This window comes from Geospiza fortis, unplaced genomic scaffold (genome assembly GCF_000277835.1).
Source record: "Geospiza fortis unplaced genomic scaffold, GeoFor_1.0 scaffold900, whole genome shotgun sequence".
Lineage (NCBI taxonomy): Eukaryota > Metazoa > Chordata > Aves > Passeriformes > Thraupidae > Geospiza > Geospiza fortis.
In genome coordinates, this window is record NW_005054496.1 from 913,304 (window position 1) to 934,594 (window position 21,291).

Sequence of the window (21,291 nt, forward strand, 5' to 3'; positions counted from 1 at the left end):
AAGAGAAAACATTTTATTTCCCAATATTCATAAACTTATTTTTGTAAATAAAGAAGCTACATAAAAACTACTTTGAAACAACAACTTTGAAAAAGTTATAGTGAGGGGGAAAAGTAGTAAGTTACAGAAACAATAAAAGGAAAGAGCTCAATGCAACTCTTCCCGGAGTCCCACCAGGCTAAATTTGCTTGAAACACGAAGTAAAACTGAATACATGGGCTGGTATCAGACAGAAGTAAGACCTGATGGTACAGTCAAACAGCAGCTGCTGCCTTGTGAGACAGAGAGGCTCTGGTCACACAAGATTACACCTAAATACTGCTGTAGAATTGCTCCTTCAAGAATTCTTGCAGCTCCAAACTCAGATTATTTTTTTAAGTCAACACAATTCAAAAGAAATAAAATCCAAATTCTGATACAAAGTTTAATTAGGAAAAAAACCTCCAGGAGCCTTTATTTTAAATCACACCATAGAACCTGAAGAGCACATTCTAAAATGAACTCAACAGCTTGACTAAGCAATGTGTTTAACAAACCCAGTGGCATCTCAAACACTGTGAGTACGGTTTTATTTCTAGTGTACATTAATTGGGACCAATTTAAAGAGCAAAAAGTTAATTCTATGACTTCCATACTCCCTCCCCCCCACCAAGTTCCTGAATGCCCAAATATATAAACCCCCAAATATCAGGCAAGTAGTTTCCAAGCAAGAGAAACTCAGAAGTGCTTTCAGTGGAATGATAACAATTCTACACAGCAACTAATCCCCTCTGGAGAAATGGCAAGTTTACCAAATCAGCTATTGTGCTCAGAAGCCCAAGCAGGGAGCCAGATACGAATTAGGGCTACAAAACTGACATGAATTTGACAGAATTCAGTACAGCAGAAAACCAAACACACAAAGCGCAATTCATGTAGAAAGAACACCAAATTAAACACTACATCACTTCATTATCAATTTCTCTCCCTCCTGCAGTCCTACTTTCAGCTTGAGATACAAAAGGTAGCAAGACTGTTTACCAAGAAGAAACATATTTATCCATGAAAAATAATCAAGAATATTTACCTAAAATCAGAAAGACAGGCAATAAAACCAGTTTCCATTGCTGTTTTCCCTTGTAGCTCCAAACAGCCTGAGAAGCAGCAGCACAAGTAGCCATGCTAGTCTCAATTTTCTGACTTAACAGAGAGCTGAAGTTTTCATCTTTTATAATACAGAAGGTCCTTTCAGCCCCATGCAAACATACTATTTAAAACAGTCAAATAGAAATGCAGCCACACAGCAGAAATGAAGAACAGCAAGCCCACTGTAAGGAACCTTCTGCTGACGGGTAAAGAAAAGCAAACGCACACGTTAGAGAGCACAAAAAGTTATTTATCCACTTCCACCTTTCCCCCCACTCCTTTCTGCTCCTACCAGGCCACTAACAAGGCTGCCTAGCACAGAGCAGAACACTCAGGCTTCTGAAAGTCTGGTGATCAATGTGGACTTCACAAATTCATAGACTCATTAAGGTTGGAAAAGGCTTCTGAGATCACTGAATCCAATTGTTAACCCAGCACTGCTGTCTTCACCACTAAAACCTGGCCCCAAATGCCACATCCACACATTTTCCTTCACATCAGTCTGCAGCTCCCCTGACACAACGTCAGGCAATTTCCTCTTGTCCTGCTGCTTGATGGGACTGGGAGAAGAGACTGATTGGCACCTGGTCACAGCCTCCTTTCAGGAGGTTGTAGAGAGACAAGATCCCCCTGAGCCTCCTTTTGTCCAGGTTAAACACCCCAGCTCCGAGCTCTTCCTCTAGCTGCTCTCTCCCTGAAAAAATGAAAGCTAGAATAGGAGTACTGTACAGAAGAACAAGCCAAAAGAGGCAGGAATTCTTGAAAATAACAGAGGAGGAGGGGGAAAGGTGAAGAAACAATCTGAAAAAAATGTGAAAAACAATCTGGAAAAAGCAGCTAAGGCACACATGGGCTAAAGAGCACATCCTGCAGGAGGTGCAGTATATCTGAAGGTATACCAGCAGTACAGCAGCACTGCAGTGAACCTGAAGGTAAACTGCCAGTAGAAAAATGAAGCAACCTGAGCACAGTGCTCTGTCATCCTGTGACCCTGGGTATGACCCTGCAAGTCCCAGGTGTGGTCCCTGCAAACCCCACCCTCACCCCCGAGCAGCATCCCCCGGGATCAGTTTTAGAGCTCTGCCTTGGACTGCAAATGCACATTTGGGTATTAATGAAGTTCAAATGCGCCTGTGTGACACACAACCCACCTTCCTCATTTTCTGCTTTTGCATTGCTAAATAAAGGCTTTGAGAGGCTCAAAGGTAAGACCTGTATTAACAGCAAGGGCCTTCATCCATAATGCATAAGGCCACAATCACTAATGTGCTGTATGTGAATGGTGAGTAATCACACAAACAAAAAAAGGCTTATTAACCTCACACTGGTCAAACTATCAAGCACTATTCTAAAAAATAACCATAGAGGTCTTTTGAAAGGCTTTCTAAGCCTGTGAACACAAGTTTCTAACTTTAGATTTAGTATTTATATAAAATATAAATGGCGCTGCTAAACTTTTACAGTCCTAAATTTTCACTGGCTTTTACTTTATTAGAATGTGTAGCTTAATTAACAAACAAACCCCAGGATTTTTTACTTTAAATCAAACCTCTTGCCCTACAGAACTTGAAGAGGAATTTTTTTTTTAATGTAACATCTGTCCACACTGAACCTACAAAGAAGTAACAATCCTCAGTGTCTTTTCAGTCTCAATCCCTTAACTACTTTTTTCACCACAACTCTCCTTCCCCAAGCATTTGCCCTTCCATTTTCTCCACTCTTTTTGTGTGCCCTGCCTGCTGAGGAGCAGGGGCAAAAGGGGTCCCTCAAGCACAGAGGGGCTCATGGGCAGCCACAGCCCTCTCTGCACTACAGAACAGGCTCTGAGCTTCAAGGTTTTCTTCCCACAGTGCTGCTAAATTCTCTGAGCACAGTTACAAAGGAGAAAAAAAAAAGAGTGAAGGGAGCTATGGGGGAGGTGGGTAACAGAGAGAAAAACAGTGGGGAATGGAGGAGGGCACACACTTAAATTTAACCTGGAATAGCAACAATGAAATGCTCTGCTTTAACAAACCTGAGAAGACAAAGAAGGCTCCTTGGGGTGCAATTTCTCCCCAATATTTCAACCTAACAGCTGTGTGCATTCCAAGGTGACACAGGTACAACCCTCAGAGCGCAGCTGTGACAGGGCAGCGGAGGGGAGCCCTTCCCTCCTTACACACCTGAAATCCTACCTGCCCAAACTCTGACAATGGGTGATCCAACACAGTCATCAGCCTCAGCAGGGAACAGGGCAGGAACTCCCAAACTCATAAGATTGACTAAGCAGCCAAATGGGAGCAAGCAGAGACTACAGATCCCCCCTGAGTTTCCAGCAGTTTGCAAACACTCAGCACCAGTGGTGAGTTATGGGCTGACATGTGCCCAGACACATACACCTATTTAACCCACTCAATTTTGGGACTGCTGCTGCTGGTTTTCCCTCTGTAAAAGAAATCATAGTAATTTAGAGACTTTTCAAGCAGTCTTACAGCACAGTTCTACTGCCAGCAGCCTACATGTCACGTTCTAGGACAAACTTAAAAAAATATTCACAAAGAGTACTTAGGTGTAGCAAGCAAGCAGCAGATATCATTGAATAAATATTCTTTTCATGGCAGTGTTTCTAATCTAAAGTGCTGAAAAATGCTTGCCACAGCAGCCTTGAGCACCTGCACTTCATACTGCAGAGCCACACATCTGCCATGGCCTTCAGCACAGCACATTTTGACACCAGAAATTAAAATCCACTAGAACAGTTCTATTGATCCTATCAAATAAACATGGACATCTCCCTTCCTACAGCAAAAAAACCAATTACTTTGGAAGACCATGAGGAATGCTGCAGCAGACTTGTCAAACAGAGCATCATATTTCAAATTCTTACAGAGAAATTTTAACTTGTCGTGAGAAATTGATTAAATTCACATAGTTGGGTGGATGAGGAGAGTGTGTGTCCATTTCAGTGCACTCATCTTTGTTGGGTAAATTTCTGGATTACTTAAGTCAATATCAGAAAAATGCTGCTTTTAAAATTCTGTTAAGTGCTATGTTTATATTTCCTCATGTAGTTCCTCAAACATCTTCAGTTTCATAGTGACCACACAGAATTAACAGTCCCATTTCCTCCCCCAATTACTTCTTGTGATTTAATCAAGAAAAGAGGTGGACTTCCCTTTTCTTTTAGCCTTGCAGACCCAGTCACCAAGGAGCCTGAAGCACCAGGTCCCTTCCTGCCTTTCTCCTGGAGAATTCAGCTACAGCCACTCTCCATCCAAAACATGCTGGAGACGGGAGCAGGGCAGCCAACATAAGGAACCACCCTCCTCCAACTGCAAAAATCCCCACAGGCTACTTCCCACAGGGGAAATTTGAAATAAAAATACTGTTTCTCTGTTCAAAGTATAGGAAATGTAAGTTTTCTGAAGCATCCTGTATATCCTAGGTTCACTGACAGAAAATGGGAACTCAGGGAATTTAGGAGGCTGCAGATGGAGCTCAGCTAACCCAGTGGAAGTCAGATCTGATGAAGGGGGAAGGAGCGTGAGCTCTAGAGTATTTAGATTTTTAATGTTTTGGAGAAAATCACAGACATTAGGACATAAGGAAAAAAAACTTAAAGACTTAACACTGCTCTCCTGCCACATACAAACAAAATGGAAGCCTACACACACACCCCAGCATGAGTTTTCTCACCACAGTCCCTGCTTTCTCCCCAGAATAATAATACAACTGCAGCTACAACTTGTTAGTGCATCTTAGTTTTTCTAATCAATCCTGATGTCATTTTCTTACATGAAATGCAACCAAAAGCTTATTCTTCAGTCTAATGCCACCTGAGTTTTCAGCCTTCTTAGTTTTCAGATCCCTAAAGTTTTCCACTGGAGATGCAAATGTTCCTATGGACAACTGAGAGCTACTATAAATAGGCTGCTCTCCTCATCTGCTTTTCACAGAATTGGACAGAAATAGACAACCCTCCTACCCCTTCCCAGGAGTGGGGCAAAGCCTACTTGAATGCCTATTTTCTGCCTCACAAGCTGTGAACCTCCTTTAAAGGTTTTCCTCATTTTGGGGCAATTGCCCAAAGCAGCCCTTGCCCATGGAGCCACAGCTCACAGGGACTGACCCAGGGCCTTATTCCATATCAGAGTCAGGGCAAAAAAACCGATTTCAGTACTTGTGTGTTCATGTTCAAAGGTAAAATAGAGTAACTACACACAACCATCATGCCTGGTAGCTTACCAGCTTTAAACACCAGTACTGCAGAGAACAGGTTTCTTATTTCCAGCTGCATGGCTAGCAGATTTTCTTTACAAGGTCACAATCCAACATACATGAGGAAAATAAATATGTTAAGAAAATCCTTTTTGCACCAAACACAACATGGCAGGCCTTGTACTCTTGTGTTTGAAACCTAATTTAAGCAGATACATTAAATTATACAATGTGTGCTTGCATTTATTAAGTCCAGATGTGGCTTTGAAAAGAGCTTTATCGTTTCAGGGGTTTCCCCCCGCCCCCCATTGTTTTTCACTGGACAATTCAGAAGGGCATATGGCACTGCTTAAACAGCTTCCAGGATTTTCAGCCTGACAGCAATAACACAGCAATGCTGACTGCAAATCTGAGCCTTTTCAAGCTCTAGAGATGACAATCATTTTCCACTTCTTCTCCCAAAGTGAAAAATTACTTGCTGTATTTTATCATATTTTCCTACTACACTGAAACTCTACATGTAATGTTCACCACCAAATAGATTTATATTTTCATCAATTTAATATACTAATCCCTTTAAAATAAATACACATGCATGCTAAAGCTTTTCTTTCCCAGCATGTCACTAATTACCCCATTGCTTGGCTCTGCACCCGCTCCGGGGGGAGTGGGGGAGGTTCCTATGAGACACCCAGACAAGCAGATGGATTTGCTGCTCTATAAACACATTGCTCAAGTCACATCTTGCTCCTTCTCCAGGTTGTTCAGTGACAAGATGCAAAAGGAGCCCAGCAGTGCTTGCAATGACACAGTTATGTCAGTCCTGGGCCACCACAGCCCCAGTGGGACTCCCAGGTGAGAAGGGCAATAAACCACCAGGCTCTGGAGAAGTCCCTCCTATTGCTGAGAGCTGCCACATCTCATCATGCTGTGGGAAGACTTCAACTGTGCCAAATCAGTGTCCTGAGGGCCACCAAACAAGGCTTAAATACACAAAGACTAAAGAGGGGGGAATTATGGCCTGAGCACGATTTTTATAAATACAGTAGATCCAGCCACTGCTGCTTATCCAACAAGGTCCATGAGTACTGCAGGAAGATTTTAAAGCACTGTCCTGCTTCTGTCTACAGAACTGAGCACCAGCTAAATGAACTAATCTGACTGAATTGTCCTGGAACAGATTTTCCAAACAGCTTTTATCAGCTGTGTTCAGAAACACTTGGCAACTCTTCCCATTTCCATAGTATTGTCCCAAAATAAAGATCAACTGCTCTACACTGATATACACTGCACTGAGTCCCTCTGCCATCCTTTTCCAGGGGGTGGGGACCTTGGCTTTTAGTTTGGGGTTTGCTAGGTTTTTTCTTTCCTTTTGTCCTGTATGATTCCCACAAATACTGGAGTGGGAAGCTGTGCAGCAGCAATTGCAACATGACTGAAAAAAGGATGCTTGGCAGATTTCACACATGAACTGAGCACCAACACAGCAGCCAAGAATATTCAGCACAGCAGAAGAACACACAGCAAAAAGTATTTTCTCAGGAACACGGGCTACAAATCCTTCAGGCTTCAGTGATCCTTTCATCTACAGCAGCTGGGCATGATACAAAAATACACCCCATAAAGCAGAGTTCAAGATAGCTCAAGAGTTGCTGCTGTTCTGTTACCCAGCAATCTGCTGCTGACATGAGCTCTCCACAGCTGAAGCCCTGTGAGTGCTCCCTGCACACAGGACAAGCATGCACTTCTCCTTTCTACCATCCTAGATGCCTCTTTTCCTTAGGGTTCTCCCCAAACTCACAAGAGGGAGACTCAGTCTCCTCAGACTCATCCCAAAATACTCACAATGTCTTTTGACATTCAAGTCAAGTGTCATTAGGATATGTGCTGGAACATCCAGAATCCCAAAATACACAGGGAAAACAAAGAAATAAAGAGACTTAAAACCACACCTTAGTTCTACCCACCACATCTTCACAAGTACTGCTCCCCTGGTGTCAAAACACCAAGGCAGCAGCTTCTGGGCTGCAACAAACTACATCAGCTCACTAGTAAAGGCACCTTCTGATCCTCTCTCCTGACCTGTCCCTGTCCTCCCTGCAGCATCCCTGCCTCACACCTGGCTGGAGGCAGAGACCAAAGCTCTGCCAGCCCAAGGCACGGGGCACTGAGTGCCTCATATGTTAATGGCATCAGTCAGACACAACCCACAGACATCTGGCACCTCTCTACAGCACTGTCCTTCCAAGATAAAAAGCCTTACAAATTCAAATCAATATTTTCACTACTGCATTAAATTAGCACTTTTCTGTTTCACATCTAATCCCAACTGCTTTCTGTCCACAAAGAGACCTACCCAGGGAAGTGATCTCAACACCATATGCCACTGCTTACCCAAGCCAAGCCAGCTCTCTTGTTTGTCCTTGTCAACACCAGGCCAAGGCACAGAAAGCTGCCATGGATTTGCCAGCAGCAAACCTCAAAACATATTTAATACAGTAGAACCTGGCAGTTTTTTTGCTGAGGAAGCCTTCCTTGACAGTCATGAATCTCAGGAATTCAGAACAGTGCTCTCTGGATCAGAGAATTATTGGTATCTTTGGGACTCTTGCCATAAAACAGCTTAGGGGAAGACAGTGAATCTTATTTCTTGTCTTCATTCAGCATTAATGTGCACAGTTGGTAAACCCAAAACTACACCACATGTTTCCAGCTCTTTTAATCCAGCCATCTCACAAAAGTAATGAAGAGATCACTTCCATTTTACAAGACTTCATATTTCACTGCAGCAAGTCCACAAAAGCCCCAGTCTTTTAAATACAATCTACTTAGACCCTGCCTCATTTAAAATAAACCACAATGCCATTTAGTACGTACAAGCACTGCTTTTCTCTCAGAATGAGCTTTGAAAAGCCATAAGGGAACTAATTTTGGGAACAGAGATTACTCTTATTAGAAAAAACAAAAAGCAATAAAAAACTGCCTCTAGGCATTAAAATCTTCAAAATCAGTACAGTTTGAGACACTTTATTAATCACAGAAACTCCACATGCCCAAGAACACACAATAAATTTTTCAAAAATCTTTACAGTCAAGTGACAAGACACTTTGGATTAAGTCAGTCTCTGTATCATTTCAGCAATGATATTCCTGCAAAAGCACAGATAAAAGAACAAATCTGCCTGAAAGATAACTCACAAGAGAAAAATTAAAAGGGCTAAGGAGAAACATGAACAACTGTATGAAGCATATTAAGTATCTCTCTTTCAGATACACACAGTGGAACCAGCACATCCATAAACCCCAATGGTTTTCATTTGCAGCAGCACAGTGGGGATTAAGGCAAGAACAAAGGACAGCTCAGAGAAACACACCTATCATCAAACATGAAGTTTAAGTAGCCCTCCATGCTTCTCAGAAGACTGCACATGGCCTAGAAAAAGGAAAAGCACAACTGCATTATACCCAGTGGCATTAAGGTCTTGGTACTGTCCTGTTAAAACTCTGTTCACTGAACAAGGAGAGAAGGGAAATTTGAGTCAGAACATTCTCTGATGGAGATGCAGAACCCAAATCTCAAACAAAGGACAGCAAATTGATGAACTCATTTCCAATTAATAGATAACATTGTCCTAAAAGGCCTGGTAAAAGTAAAGTAAGAGACATAAAGCTAATAAAGTGTGAATGATTGTGAATTCTCAGAAAACTGTTCAAAAATCAGAGTGGTCAGCAAAAGATTATCAAAAGGCTCCTACTAAAACAAAGAGTGACAGGGCTGTGTTTGCCTTCTCAGCTTAAGACACCCAGGTTTTGTTTTGATGCCATCATCTCTGTAACATGAGTAAAACAGAAGTACAAGGGAAGACAGCCCTGTAGCAAGGGGATGAGCAGCTGAGACATGTCTTATGGAAAGAGCAAACTTCTGGGATCAGAATCACTGCCCAGAGCCCAGCCAGCCCCAGCAGAACACCCAGCAGGGAGGGCAGAACCAGACACAGGTGAGCTCTGCCCTGGCTGCCTCACCCACAGGTGAGCAAAGCCCAGAGCCCTTCTCCCAGAGAGCCCTGGCAGTCAGGGCTGGGGATTGGGCCCCACTCTGCATTCTGCTACCCTGGAAACCCCAAACAAGAGCCAGAATGCAAACCCCACACTGCATTCTGCTACCCTGGAAACCCCAAACAAGAGCCAGAATGCAAACCCCACTCTGCATTCTGCTATCCTGAAAACCCCAAACAAGAGCCAGAATGCAAACCCCACACTGCCATCAGTTATCCTGGAAAACCCAAACAAGAGCCAGAGTGCAAACCCCACAGAGAGAGGCCATGCTCCTGGGAGAACTGAGGCTTTCCACTGTGCAGATTTCACCTGTGTGAGCTAACCCTGACTCACCATTTATACAGAATGGAACAGCTGCACATTAGGAACAATATTCTCTTTTTGCTATTTCTACAAACAAAATAGGGTGAAAATCCAAACTTAAAGACAATGTTTCAGTTGTTAAAACATAGTTTAGCCCAGTATACAAGTAACATGCAAAAATCCTAGGAATAATTTAATTTTATTTAAAAGACAAACATGCCATTCTAAACACGCCTGCAGTGACCTATAAGGCAGCCAGACTCTGCTTTCAAGAGTTGTGAAAAAGGAATTGCAGAGAACTGGTTTAATGACAAAACAGAATTTGCTAATATATAAATAAATAAATCACCTGACCTACGACTAGAGAATCAACTCTACAGCAGCCTTCAAACATGTGCCTTAACACTTCATATTAATTCTGCTGAAATACAGTCCAACTAACCACCATGGGTGAAGTCAGAATATGTAGTTAAATAAGAATTATGAAGTTCTGTAGCCTGACCAGTAACTTCTGTTGGTCAAGTCCTGTCTCAAGTGATTTAAACTGACCTATATTTAAAGCAACTGCTTTGAAATGATTGCTCTATTTTTGCAGGAGAAAGTAAGACTGCCCCACAGTATCATTCTCAAGCATTTATCATGTCTCCTTTCCCTTCAGGGGTTCATTTTGGGGACTGATGCATTATAGCACTACTTTTGAAAAATCACAAAACAGTTATTTAAAACTCTAGTTACAACCACAAAAAGGATCTTTAACAAAAATCTCTGCATTTACAGTTAGCTCTCTTAATTTGTTGCTAAAATACACAGAGCCTTGGAGTTATTATTTGTGGGTTGTTTTTCCCTTTAATCTTAAATTCAGATTAAATTAGCACTTCTGAAGAGCAAAACCCAGAAAGACTTCTCATGAGTGGAAAATTTGCCATGCTTATGAGCTTGAAGGCAAAATTCATGAAGGGAGATATCTGTTCTCCTTTTAATTTCATATGCTGGTAACACATGACAAAAACAAGTTCTCTACATCAAGAATTCTAAAGCTGTGGCTTTTTAAATATAGTTACTTGGATATTCCAGCAAAATGCAATCCCCACCTGAGCAGCCACTGCCCCAGGGCTCTGCCTCCCAGCAGGGGCTGCAGGAAGCCTTGGTGAGGATCTCAGGCTAAACCCCAAACACCTCAGTGCTGAATGTGATGCTGTCCTCATCACGTAAGAGCTGCTGGCAAAGCTCAAGCCAACAAAATAAAGCTCTTCTGCCTTTCTGTGTGGAAAATCCCAATTTCTGTTTCCTGTGACTCATCTTTAAAACCAAAACCTCCAGTGTGAAGCCAAATGACAAAGTAGAGGGAAATTATTACTGGAACAGCAAAATGTCACTTCCAGACATGCTGATACACCAACACCCAAGCATGACCCATGGAGCCAGAGAAAGTAGTTTTTAAAAACCTCCAAAAACCCATAAAACAGCTCTCCACACTTTACACGGGAACCAGCACCCTGCTGGGACAGTGGCCAACATCCTAAAAAGCAGTGGCAGACACCAAAATTCTTTTTTATCAAAAGGCAAGCCTAAGCCACTGATAAAAGTATCCAAGTATGTAGGAAAACAAACTCTAAACCAGAAGAGGAGCACCATGGGCAAGAGCTGTCTGAGAGCCAGAGCCCTCAGAAGGACAGTCTGGAATGGATGTCAGCCACAAGGTTATAAAAAACAGCCCTGTAAAAAGGGATGCTTTCCCACTATCATTTTAGTCCTCTTCTTTTGACTGTTACTTTTTTTCCTTAGGCTTTAAGTAAATAGGAAAATTTTTTTTAAAAAGTATTTACTTCATGGAAAAATTAATTTACATGCCTTTGATTACAGAATAAGAAAATCATTGTCAAGCAAATTTTACAGAATGTACACATGGCATGCTAACAGACAGCTTTTAAATTGCCTTTCCATTTGGTTCAGCCAAGGTTTATTCAAGGAGACCCACGTTGAGGCTTCTGCTGCCAGTCACAGATGTTTCTAATGAATGTAATGAAAGGCCTGTGTTTGCCCAGTAATTGGGTTCTCAGGTACCAATCTTTGGAGCAAAAAGAAAGCTGTTCTTCACACCTCCTTGTAAACTCCTGTTCCTGAGCTGACCTAAGGGCTAACCAATGCAATGAACATCGTCAGGGTCCTAAATTCTGTCTTATCTCCTTAGTTTGAGGCTGCAGACCCACAGCTGGATTCTGACACATCCTTTGGATGCAGGTGCACTGCCATCCTCTGTCCCTGAACTGCAAGAGTTGCCCCCAGACACTGCAACCTCTTCTTTTGCAAAAAAAGAATGAAGTATCCCTACATACATTCTCTCTTTGTACAGAAGGAAACTGCCCAGTTTTAGTCAACAGCACTATAGATAATATTTACAGAGACAAAAATACACAGTCTAGAACAGCTCATCTTTCCATTCTGCAGTTTTTCTGACAAAGTGAAACACTGAAAACTCTAGATAAAAACAACATAATTACATTTTAGAACAGCCTTAACTGACAAGTCTATCAAAACCAGCTCTCCTTTTGTCTTTAATGCTGAAGTTTTAAATTGTTTTACAACCATGCCCATTTACATAAACAAAGAGGAGGAAAATAAAAACACATGTGGACTAATAAACACTATATAAGAAAAATACTTCTCCACTCTTTTCTGTAGATCTGGCCCCAGACATAAAACAAGAGAGAAACAATGACAATCCCTAATAAAACTTTAATCTGCCAGTCATATTTGGTTTGGAAGTCAACCAGTTTCCCAACCCAATGGGCTTCCCAAACAAAAATGTTCCATTGATATAACTATCCATTAGAAACATCAGAGCATTTTTCTAGCCAGCACTGGAACATTTCTTTCATGTTAACTTTTAACACTGTCATTTTCCTATACTATGTAAAAATTCAAACATGTACAAAATCCAGTGGCACTTGCCATTAGAGAGAGGTTCCCTCTATTGCTGATTGCTCCAGGTTTAACTCTGTACAATGCATTAATAGCAAAACTGAATTTGAGGGCACATCTGGCCCCAGCCTTTTATTTTGAAGTCCAGGCCACACAATTATATTAAAGATGCCTAGAACTGTTAAGGCTTGTACCTTTTCAGCAAGTATAAACTCCTTGTTAAAAGTCTTCTGTGTGCCTACTACAAATGGTAACAAAATCTGACAAAACTATGAATAGGTATTAAAATATCCCAGTAAATTTTCAGATGTGTCTCAAATGCATTTCTCCCATCATTCACCAGAAATGTTCAGGAAAAAAAAATGTGGCATTATTTATCTCAATAAATACACAAAACTTGAAAACAGTAGGACTTCCTGAAGCCAGTTCCCCTACCCTACTGCTCCTTGTGAAATTCCCAGGAAAGCAGAGAGCCCCATGGGCATGCAAAGCTCAACACAGCCCCTGGGCCTTTTGCTCCTGTTCAAGGACATCAAGAGCAGAACCAGCCAAGTGCCCCATTGCCCAAAATGTACAGAACAGAGGGTCCTGGCAGGAAGGATTGTGTCTCGCAAGACCCACAGCATCACATCACCTTGAAGAATGACTACTACAGTTTAAAAGGAGTCCCCATCTGTGCAGCAATCTGCCTACATGTCTCCTTCTAGCCAGGATGAGGAGATGAAGATGCAGCTGGCATTTGATGCAGCCAGCCAAGCCAGCACACACATGTGACAAACATAAACCAGCACACACATGTGACAAACATAAACCAGCTGCTCCACCCTGGGACAGAGCTGAGGGCAGCTCCTGACCTGAGTCCTGGCCAGCTGCTCCATGTCCATCCTCTGAGACTGCTGGTGGGAGAGAACACCTCCAGCTCTCAGAGCTGTTCACAGAGCCTTTGGGGGAAGCTTTCTCCATCATCTACCCTGTGTTGAGCTGTTAGTATCCACAGAAAGCACCAGCCTTGTGGTGAAAATAGCACAGGAAAGCAGACTATAGAACTCAGAAACCACAAGAGAAAAGAAAGGGAGCAAGAACAACCAAACATCACAACAGGGGACAGAGTTTTTTATCAATCCTGGGCTCACCCCCAGCTACCAACACTGAAGATTCTGAGGTCCTACCCTGGTTGTTTTCCCCAGCATTTTTCTCCTTGTGTCTGAACTCGAGATGTGACAACCATTAGCTCTGAAACAAGTGCCTCAGGAGTTTGTCTGACAAGCAAGGACAGACTGACTGGGACCGCTTACATGACCACCACCACCTCCTCCTCAAGGTGGCTGCAGAAATCACTGCTCACAAAGCAGTCCCAGGTCCTTCCCAGCACAGCACATTAAAGTCAACCAGCATCTTTTCTGTTTGACTGGGTGGCAAACTGCTGCAAGCAACTCCTGAACCCTCCCAGCTGAAGCAGGAGCCAGACTGTGACCTTGTCAGCCAGCCCAGTGTGGGCTGTTTGTAATATTGAGTCCGAAGCTACAGAAAAACAGCTGAGCTTGCCCTTTACTACTCCCTTTGCTTCAGTCAGCTAAAATTCACAAGTCTGGCTTCAAATGCCACAGTTCCACATGTGGATAAGAGGGATAAAATATCAAGCACTTACAGGAGTTATGCTCTGCTCTAAAGAAGAAGTTTGAAAATAGAAGATATGTACCACTTGTATAAGTATACATTTAGTGTTACTGTTTTGCTTTTATAAACAAATTTATCACAGAAAGGAACAGACATTTTCAACATTTCATGCTTAGAAGAGCAGCAGCATATTTTAAAATTACCAGCCCTCCTCCACAAAGCTGTGCACTGCTTGCTAACAGAGATTCACAATCTCACAAAAGCATAAAACATTCATTTCCACTCCAAATGCTTCAGGAGGTACCTCCCTTCTAACAAAACAAAATAAATCAGTGGCTTGGGCATTTTCCTGAGTCTAAATGTATAAACACTCATTTTCATTCCATGAACATAAGCCATATTATCAATCATTTAGGCTGGAAAAGACCTCTAAGATCAACATCAACCATTAACCCAGCACCACGGAGTTCACCACCAAACCATGACCCCAAGTGCCACATCTACATGTCTCTGAAATCCCTCCAGTGATGGTGGCTCTACCACTGCCCTGAGCAGCCTGTTCAATGCCAAACCATCCTTTTGGTGAAGACATTTTTCCTAATACTCAATATAAACCTCCCCTGGCACAACTTGAGACTATTTCCTCTTGTCCTAGGAGAAGAGACTGGTCCCCACCTTGTACAACCTCCTTCTGGGTAGTTGTAGAGAGTGATAAAACCCCCCTGAGCCCCCTTTTCTCCAGGCTAAGCACTCCCAGCTCCCTCAGCCACTCCTCATCAGACTTGTGCTCCACACCCTGCACCAGCTCCACTGGGGAATTGCTCCAGATCTCAGTGTCTGTCTTGTCATGAGGGGCCTGTAGCAGAATGCTCTGCCTAAGTGGGGGTAAAACAGCTCAAACTTTACCCTATTTGCAAAGAAGTTGTAAGTGCTGGATGGAGAAGGAGGGATTCCTGCTAATTTTGGTGTTGAAGAAAGCTGAGACCAGCCAGACTCACCAATCCCAAAGTTCAACAGTTATTCTGAGGATGTGAAAAATCAGTGTTTCCTGAGAGAAACAAGCACTGATGAGGCTGTGACAAAGTTCCTGATAAAACAACAACAAGCACTAGTACTGGTAACTCACCTGAAGCTGCAGGCTGCCCAGCTGGCACAGCTCACCTAGAAGCACAAGGGGATCCTAGAGGGTTTTGGTTTTGCTGTGGAGATGGACTTTGCTCCAAGTTTGGACCAATTGCTCTACATCCTGAAGCTGGCAGAAGTTAAAGTATCAGGCTACCTGGATGTCTTGGCTCCCAGCAGACTGTACTGCAGCTCTCATGGTGTAAAGGTCTCTGTATCAGTGTTGGTATTGGCACTGAGCTCCACCTTGGCTGCCTCCAGCAGCTCACATACTTTTTAAAGCACTTCTCAAACATCCTTATCTCTAGCAGAAATGTTATGTTCTAATTAAGCAGAAAATAATTTTATCTTTAGATGAAATGTGATTCACTCTCCTAAATGCCACTTCCTCATCTCTAAACAAAACTCATTTAGTTAACAATTCAGTTTCATGTTTCGGCTGCAGCTCCTCCAGGACCTTCACCCTATGCACAGTCCATAACCAACCCTACAGCATCAAGGGCAGAGCTCTAAGGAGCCTAAAGGGCAAAACAAGCTGCAACCAGACCCCTGGCTGGCGCCCAGAGGAGCCTGAAAAAGCAATTCAGAGCCACAGGTCCCTTTATGACATGTACATGAGTTTAAGCACACTAAAATAACAACAGAAAACCCCGAAGTTTCTTTCATCTTCTCTCCCTCCCTTTTTTTAAGTTGTCCGTCATGTGCAAAAGACACATTCTAATTCTAATGTAACCTTTTGGGTTTGAGGGTTTTTACACTGGGCAGAAAAAAGCACAGCCCAGAAGGACTGTGCTCAGTGAAACACAATGAAATATGACAAGAACAACAAAGAATGTTATCCTATCCTATGGACTTTACTTTTACTTGCCTTCTAACAGCAACTCACTACATTGCTGTGCATTAATTGGTACAGACCACATTATCACAAAACATGGCTTTACCTAGAAATGTTCTCTCTGCTGCAGCAGGTGACAATCAGGGACAGGGCACACTGCCCATCTCTCATCTGCACTGCCCCTCTGAAGCACAACACAATTTATCTGCTCCTGAACAAACCACCCACTTCTGATGAACCAATCCAACTGCCTGAAGTTCCCTGATGGGAGGGTACAAATCAGGAGAAGTTCCAGCACTCAAACCTCTCACAGCAGTTTACTAAATCCCATCTGGTCTGATGCAATGTAAAATAGGAATTGCAGCAGTTTTCACTCCAGTGTCATTTGCCTACTTTCATGGAAGGATTCAATCACACTCAATTACTTAACTGCAGTACAAAATGCAGATTTATTTTTTTTTAATACCGTAGCCTGCTTTGAACTCTCTAGATTGTATAGATTCCTACACAGCACACAAAACTGTTTCTTACCTTTTTGGAAAACAAACAAACAAAAATCCTTACAAACAAACAAACAAACAAACCAAAATAAGCCCCAAGTATTTCAATAAAGAAAGAATGCTTAAACAACATGTAGTCATGGCAATTTTTAAACACACCTATAGAGCACCATATGTGGAAAACGAACATGAGGACACTTACAGAACTGCAGGCTGAGGCTCAGAAAGGCTAACAAGGCTGCCAAGGCCAGCAAGAACAGAAAGCGGTTTCGGAAAAGCATTATTATTCACTCTGCTCACTCCTCATGGCTTCATCTTCAGATATCTGTGGTTCCTGCAAACAACAAAATAGAGGCAAATTATATTTCAGATGTGGAAGCACCAGTTATTCTATAAAGGCAAGCACACAAGGCAATTCAAAGTGGCAGCAAAAGAATGGAGAAGTTGCCTTCACCCTAACAATAGGATTAACTGTATTTCCACAACAAAACTTACAGGTAAATGAAAAAGATTTCTGTTTTCCATAAAATTAAGCCTGCTCCTGCTAACACAGGGTTAATACTCACATTCACAATTCTTAAGATAATAAAGAATAATAAAAGCTGTCAGTCCCACTACACAGTAAACAAAATTTAATAAAGCCTCAGCAGTTGTTACTCGTTGCAAAAATAAAAATACAAAAAAAACAAGCCCTCTCCTGAAAACATCCAAACACACTTTTCCTTGCAAAATGACATTCTGAAGAGTACAGAATTTGCTCAAGTGCCCTGTTTTCACAGATGTACGTTCTCCTGTGGAAAACTGCTCTAAATAAGGATTAAGGATGAGAGGGGGTTGCTCTCCCCCCTTACACGCCTTTCTTTTTTCTTTTTTAAAAAAACAGCTGCTCTTCTGTGCAAGAGATGCCTCCTCCTAGCACTGATAGTGTGCTGCAGGAAATTGGTTACTCTTGAAAGAAATCTTCTGAGATCCCCAGATCCTTTGAACTGAGTTCTGTTTATGACAGAACATTCAAACCTGTTAACAGAAAGTAACTTCTCTTTCCCCTCCACCGTTTCTTTTTGCCCCAGAACTTATTTCGTCACAGAAAGAGGCCTCTCTTTATTTTTCCTGCTTTTGAGAGTGACAAGTCTTACATACAAATGTAATTAATACATATTTGCTTACCAATACTCTTCTGGACTCCAAAAACCAACCATCTTAGATTTTAATCTCTGAGTGTTGATTAAACCACAACCTCAAAATTCTGATTTTTTTTCTACACCACTCTCTTCCCCCACAATTAATTTTCTTGCTGGGATTTTAAAAGGTCTCAGGAATCATTGAACTTATTTTATCCACTGGGCTGGTATTGAAAAGAGTTGTGTGATTGCAGTAAGTGAAATCCATTATACACATACATTTTGCAGGACTGAGGTCTTTCCATCTCAATTTACTTGGACAACTACCTTTACAGCTTTTGGAAACTGTGGAAAAATGGAAAGATCTGGAGATTCTGAGAAGCAAGAAACCAGAGTCATTACAGTATTTTTCCCAAAGGCTAACAGCACCATAAATGGCATGTGCAAGCAGTAATAAAAATAAAGTAAAAAGAGAAAGAGGGGGGAAGTGGAAGGAACAATTTTTAACACTTCTCAATTTCAAAAAAATTATAGCTCATCCTGGAACATCCTAGTGAAGGGCAGGCAGAAGCAAAACTGAACTACACACTGCAATTCAACAAAGCTGTGAAGGATAGAAGGTAAAAGGATTAGTGTATGTCAAACACCAGGAGAGAATAAAGCAGTTCAAGCAAACAGATGGGACAACAGAAGGAACCACAGGAAAAAGCAAAAAATAGACTTAGCAGGAAGGAGAAGGTAAAATATTTTAAAAATCTCTCAGGAACAAGAGGTCTTGTGCACAGTCTACACAGATTAATACTGTTGTTGCACAAAATAAAGCTGCCACAAAAAAGAAAAAAATTAAAGACTGAAAAATAGGAGATCTTACACACTTATTAGCAAAATGTTTTCCTGAGTAAGCTTAATGAGCTTTAAGCCTTAATTGCAAGATCAGAAGCTTTAAAACATTGAGTGTGAAAGGCATCATTCAAGAAATTACAAAGTGGAAAGATTTTTCTTTTGAATACACTTTGGCTTGCAAACAAATTAAAAGTTGCTCTGTTGTGACTTATGAGGCATAGGAACAGCTCCTGCTGAGAAGCTGTTAATTAAAAGCCTGTCAACACAATTTGCCATCAGCTCCTCCTCGACAAGAAGCTGCAGGGAAGCAGGTGAAGGGATGTGAGACAATCCTGGAGCCCCTGCTCCTCCAGGCTGGCACACCAGGAGTACAATAACCATTGTGGGCACTCACTGAAGGGAGCATTGGTAAGCCACAAAAGATAAAACAAAGCATGGAGGGGGGAGAAATAAAAGCAAACCAACCTTATCTTCCCACAAAACTATTCTTACATGCAGATGAAACAAAACAAACCACAGAGCAGAACACATCTGGGTGTTCAGGACAGCCCATCAGAGAGCAGGAGCAGTGCAGAGCATCCCCTGCTAAGGTGACATTCAGGCACTGCTGATCCTCATCCGTTTACCCAGACAGAGTGCAGGTCCTGCCCAGCCCCAACATCTCCTCACCACGAAGGGATGATTCCATCCACAGCAAGGGCAATCCCACAGCAGCTGGCAGCAGCACCTGCCTGGCTGCAGGAAGGTGGCTCAGAGCCAAGGAAGCACCCGCTGCTTTTGGAGGGCACTGAGCACCACAGTGAGGTGGCACTCAGTGCCAGGAGCAGCAGCTTCTGCCCAAAATGCAGGGATTGATGCTCATCTCTGAGACAGGGAGGGTTAGATTGGATATTAGGGAAAATTTCTTCACAGGCTGCCCAGGGCGGTGGTGGAGGCAGCATCCCTGGAGGGATTTAACAGACCTGTGGATGTGGTGCTCAGGGACAGGGTTTGCTGGTGCCTTTGGCAGTGCTGGGGAATGGTTGGACTTGACCTTTTCCAACCTAACAGTTGGAACCTAAACAATTCCACTATTCTGTTTCTATGAATGCACTACTTGATAAAGATGACCTTTACAACTCCAAACATTTCAGTCACACTAATTTTAAATGTGACACACTTAAATGGTTTAGAAAATCATAAGGATAGTCATTAATAAAGCATCCTACATTGAAATGCAGGTAAGTAAAAGGCTCCTTCTCAGTCATCTTTCGCAGCATACCTACCTACATACCTATCCACAGAATGGAACCTTTCCTTTTAAACACAGTTCAAAATCTCAAATCATCAAAACATGCCAGAATGACTCACAGCACTCAGAGCACCCTCAGTATTTACCTAATCTCACACAAGTGCTGGTGGAAGGTGTTATTGCATGCTCACACAAAGGTAAAAACAGCCTTATGGTTGAAGGCCAGGCCAGGGAGCCAGGAAAAATTAGCAACTACCCAGAAATGCTGGGAGAGAGGCAGGCAGCCTGCAGCCCAGGCAGGGCAGAGCAGCTGGCAGCACTAACCTACATCCTGCTCAGCCTTGGAGGGGCACTGCCAGCCAGGGCATCACACAGAGCCTCCCCCTGGCAGCACCAGCAACTCAGCAAACCAGAGACAAGGCATTTCCAAAGTGGCTACACTTCTTTTGTTTAAGTCAGGCCCTGAAAATAACTTTACATCAATGCTTTCAAAGCACTTGTGAGATTATATGAGACACTAAACCAGCACTGCCAAACTCCTGTGCCAATTGACTGATGCTGTTACATCCTCTAAATCACCAGCATCGTCTATAACACAAACCTGCTCTCCAGCATGAAGCATAAGCACAGAATTATACTGACTCATCATGACAGCTTAAATGAATTTACTTGATTAAAACAGCATGTCTCCATAAATAATCAATAGTACTCCTCAAAGTCTGCCTCAATAAAATTACTGTATTTATCTGATGTGCTGCATCAAAATGACATTGTCTACTGAAACATAAGAGAGCAAAAGTGGTCACAATGAAAAAACAGCAAAGACAAATGGAGACTTTGCCCCAAAAGGAAGGCAGTGCTCAGTCTGTACATAACTATGTGCCAAAGACAGAGAGAAAAGTGTATTTTGGAGCAAGCTTATAGAGTGTAGGAGGGAGAACAAAAAGCCCATAGACAATATAAGGTTGATTTGGAGTAACATTCATAGGTAGTTTTAGAAAAGGTCACAGAATAACAGAGGGACCCACCCATTAGTCTGATATCTCTACACTGCATAAGAGATTTTAACTATCATTTCTTTTTGATCTATCTTTTGCCTTTCATTTGCATCTGTAGGCTTACTTTCTGACAAAGCCTGTTTTGAAGGCATCCGAAATAAAGGTGACAGCTCCTGATACAGTTATAATGAAAAGTTCTGCCTTGACTTGCACTTGAACTCGTGATGCTCCACCAACCACTCCGCAGCCACTGGGCAGCAGCCTGCCAGGCACATTTTTCATCTACTCCCAAGTCCAGCCCCCAGACAACTTCAGACAGTGAGCTCATACACTTGAATTAGCAACTACAGAAAATAGTTGTGTCAGCAAATGGCACAAGTCAACCCTTTTCTTTGGCACTTCAAGTGATTTGCATTTTTTC

The 21,291-nt window shown here is 42.3% G+C and overlaps 1 protein-coding gene across 2 annotated transcripts in view; it reads right to left on the reverse strand.

Moving 5' to 3' along the window:
- PXYLP1 (2-phosphoxylose phosphatase 1) overlaps positions 1 to 21,291 on the reverse strand; it is a 47,768-nt gene that overhangs the window by 17,097 nt on the left and 9,380 nt on the right. Inside the window, exon 2 of one of the 2 annotated variants that reach the window (XM_005428649.2) lies at positions 16,880 to 17,011. In XM_005428649.2, coding sequence (XP_005428706.1) covers positions 16,880 to 16,958 — 79 coding nt within the window. In that variant the 5' untranslated portion in view covers positions 16,959 to 17,011. Of the gene's footprint in view, positions 1 to 1,066; positions 1,188 to 16,879; positions 17,012 to 21,291 lie in introns of those variants that run through there. The other variant, XM_031063327.1, reaches the window with a different exon arrangement.